Consider the following 1,680-nt stretch of genomic DNA (forward strand, 5'->3'; position numbering starts at 1 on the left):
ACATTTCTCCTCCTTTGTGGGACATTTCTCCTTCTTTGTGGGACATTTCTCCTTCTTTGTGGGACATTTCTCCTTCTTTGGAGGACATTCCTCCTTTGTGGGACATTTCTCTTTCTTTGTGGGACATTTCTCCTTCTTTGTGGGGCATTCCTCCTTCTTTGTGGGACATTTCTCCTTCTTTGTGGGGCATTTCTCCTTTGTGGGACATTTCCCCTTCTTTGTGGGACATTTCCCCTTCTTTATGGCACATTTCTCCTTCTTTGGAGGACATTTCTCCTTCTTTGTAGGACATTTCTCCTTCTTTGGAGGACATTTCTCCTTCTTTGTGGGACATTTCTCCTGCTCTTGGAGTTGTTCAAGTTACCACAGAGCTGAAATTGCTGTTCAGATGTGCCAAAGGCTTTATTTACTCAAGCTGGAGCTGGGAGTGTTTATATTTTACAGCTCCCCAGTATTTAAAACAAAGTCTCAGCAGCAYTTAGGCTGGAGGGAATAAATTTTTGTTACAGGAAAAATCTCATCCTCTTGATACAAATGTTGCTTCTTACCATCCTGTGTTGGTTTGTGATTTACTGCTCTGTCACACGTGCTCTAAGTTTTTTTTTTTCTAGAGTTATTTCTAAGTTTTCTAGAGTTATTTCTAAATTATTTCTAGAGTTAAAAATACCTGCTGATCACCAGGCTGCAATTTGCTCTCTGCCTGTAAACGAGGAATACAAATTTACCACAGAATAGATTTCCCAGGATGGAATAATGGGGTTTATCACATTATTAGCTCTTACTCTAAACCCAAATGGAAAATAAAATTGGAGTTTCAGAACAGCTTTCCCCAGAATCCATGGATTGTAACCCCAGTGAGGAGGCAGCTCTGCTGCTCATCCTCCCTCAGAAACAAAGCTTGTGCAAATATTAAAAATAAAGATTTCTGCCCAAGGACATCTCTGTGGGTGCTGTGCTCAGGGTTACACTTCTCCTCCTCCATTTGCAGGAATCTGGAGACAACAACCAGTTCTGCTGGAGGAATTTRTTCTCCTGCATTAATTTGCTGAGGATTCTCAACAAGTTGACCAAGTGGAAACACTCGAGGACAATGGTAAGGGGGTGTCCCATCCCTCAGCGTGTCCCTGAAGCAGTTTCAGCCCAGCTTTGTGCTGAGGGTTTGTTCTGTCAGTGCTCTTCTTTTTTCTGTCACAGATTGAATCTGAAATGCAGAAATAATTTTTCTTCTGTAAATCCCATTATTTTTATGACTCTCAAGCCCCATGCTGTGGGTGCTGGTTGTGTTGAACACTCATATTCTCCCTTTTTGGGTCTGTGCTGTGCCTGGCCCAGTTTTTGCCACCCAAAGCAGCACAGATAAATTTGTGTGATTTTTTTGGACCCCTCTGCATGAGCTGATACTGATTTCCTGGCAGATGCTGGTGGTGTTTAAGTCAGCCCCAATCCTCAAGCGTGCTCTCAAGGTGAAGCAGGCCATGATGCAGCTCTACGTGCTCAAATTGCTGAAAATCCAGACCAAGTACCTGGGGCGCCAGTGGAGGAAGAGCAACATGAAAACCATGTCTGCCATCTACCAAAAAGTGAGGCACCGCATGAACGACGACTGGGCATATGGAAATGGTGAGTTTTTGTCGTGGTTTGAACAAATTTAATAGGGGAAAACACTCCCAAATTCCAGCA

General features: G+C 43.2%; 1 protein-coding gene across 1 annotated transcript in view; it reads left to right on the plus strand.

Moving 5' to 3' along the window:
• LOC130587370 (striatin-interacting protein 2-like) overlaps nucleotides 1–1,680 on the plus strand; it is a gene marked incomplete at its 5' end in the record, with an annotated part of 16,414 nt that overhangs the window by 14,381 nt on the left and 353 nt on the right. Inside the window, 2 exons of the mRNA XM_057388348.1 lie at nucleotides 922–1,093; nucleotides 1,416–1,620. Coding sequence (XP_057244331.1) covers nucleotides 922–1,093; nucleotides 1,416–1,620 — 377 coding nt within the window. The remainder of the gene's footprint in view (nucleotides 1–921; nucleotides 1,094–1,415; nucleotides 1,621–1,680) is intronic.

The sequence above is a fragment of the Malurus melanocephalus genome, unplaced genomic scaffold (assembly GCF_030028575.1).
Source record: "Malurus melanocephalus ecotype Western Australia unplaced genomic scaffold, MMel_1.1 scaffold_1818, whole genome shotgun sequence".
Classification (NCBI taxonomy): domain Eukaryota; kingdom Metazoa; phylum Chordata; class Aves; order Passeriformes; family Maluridae; genus Malurus; species Malurus melanocephalus.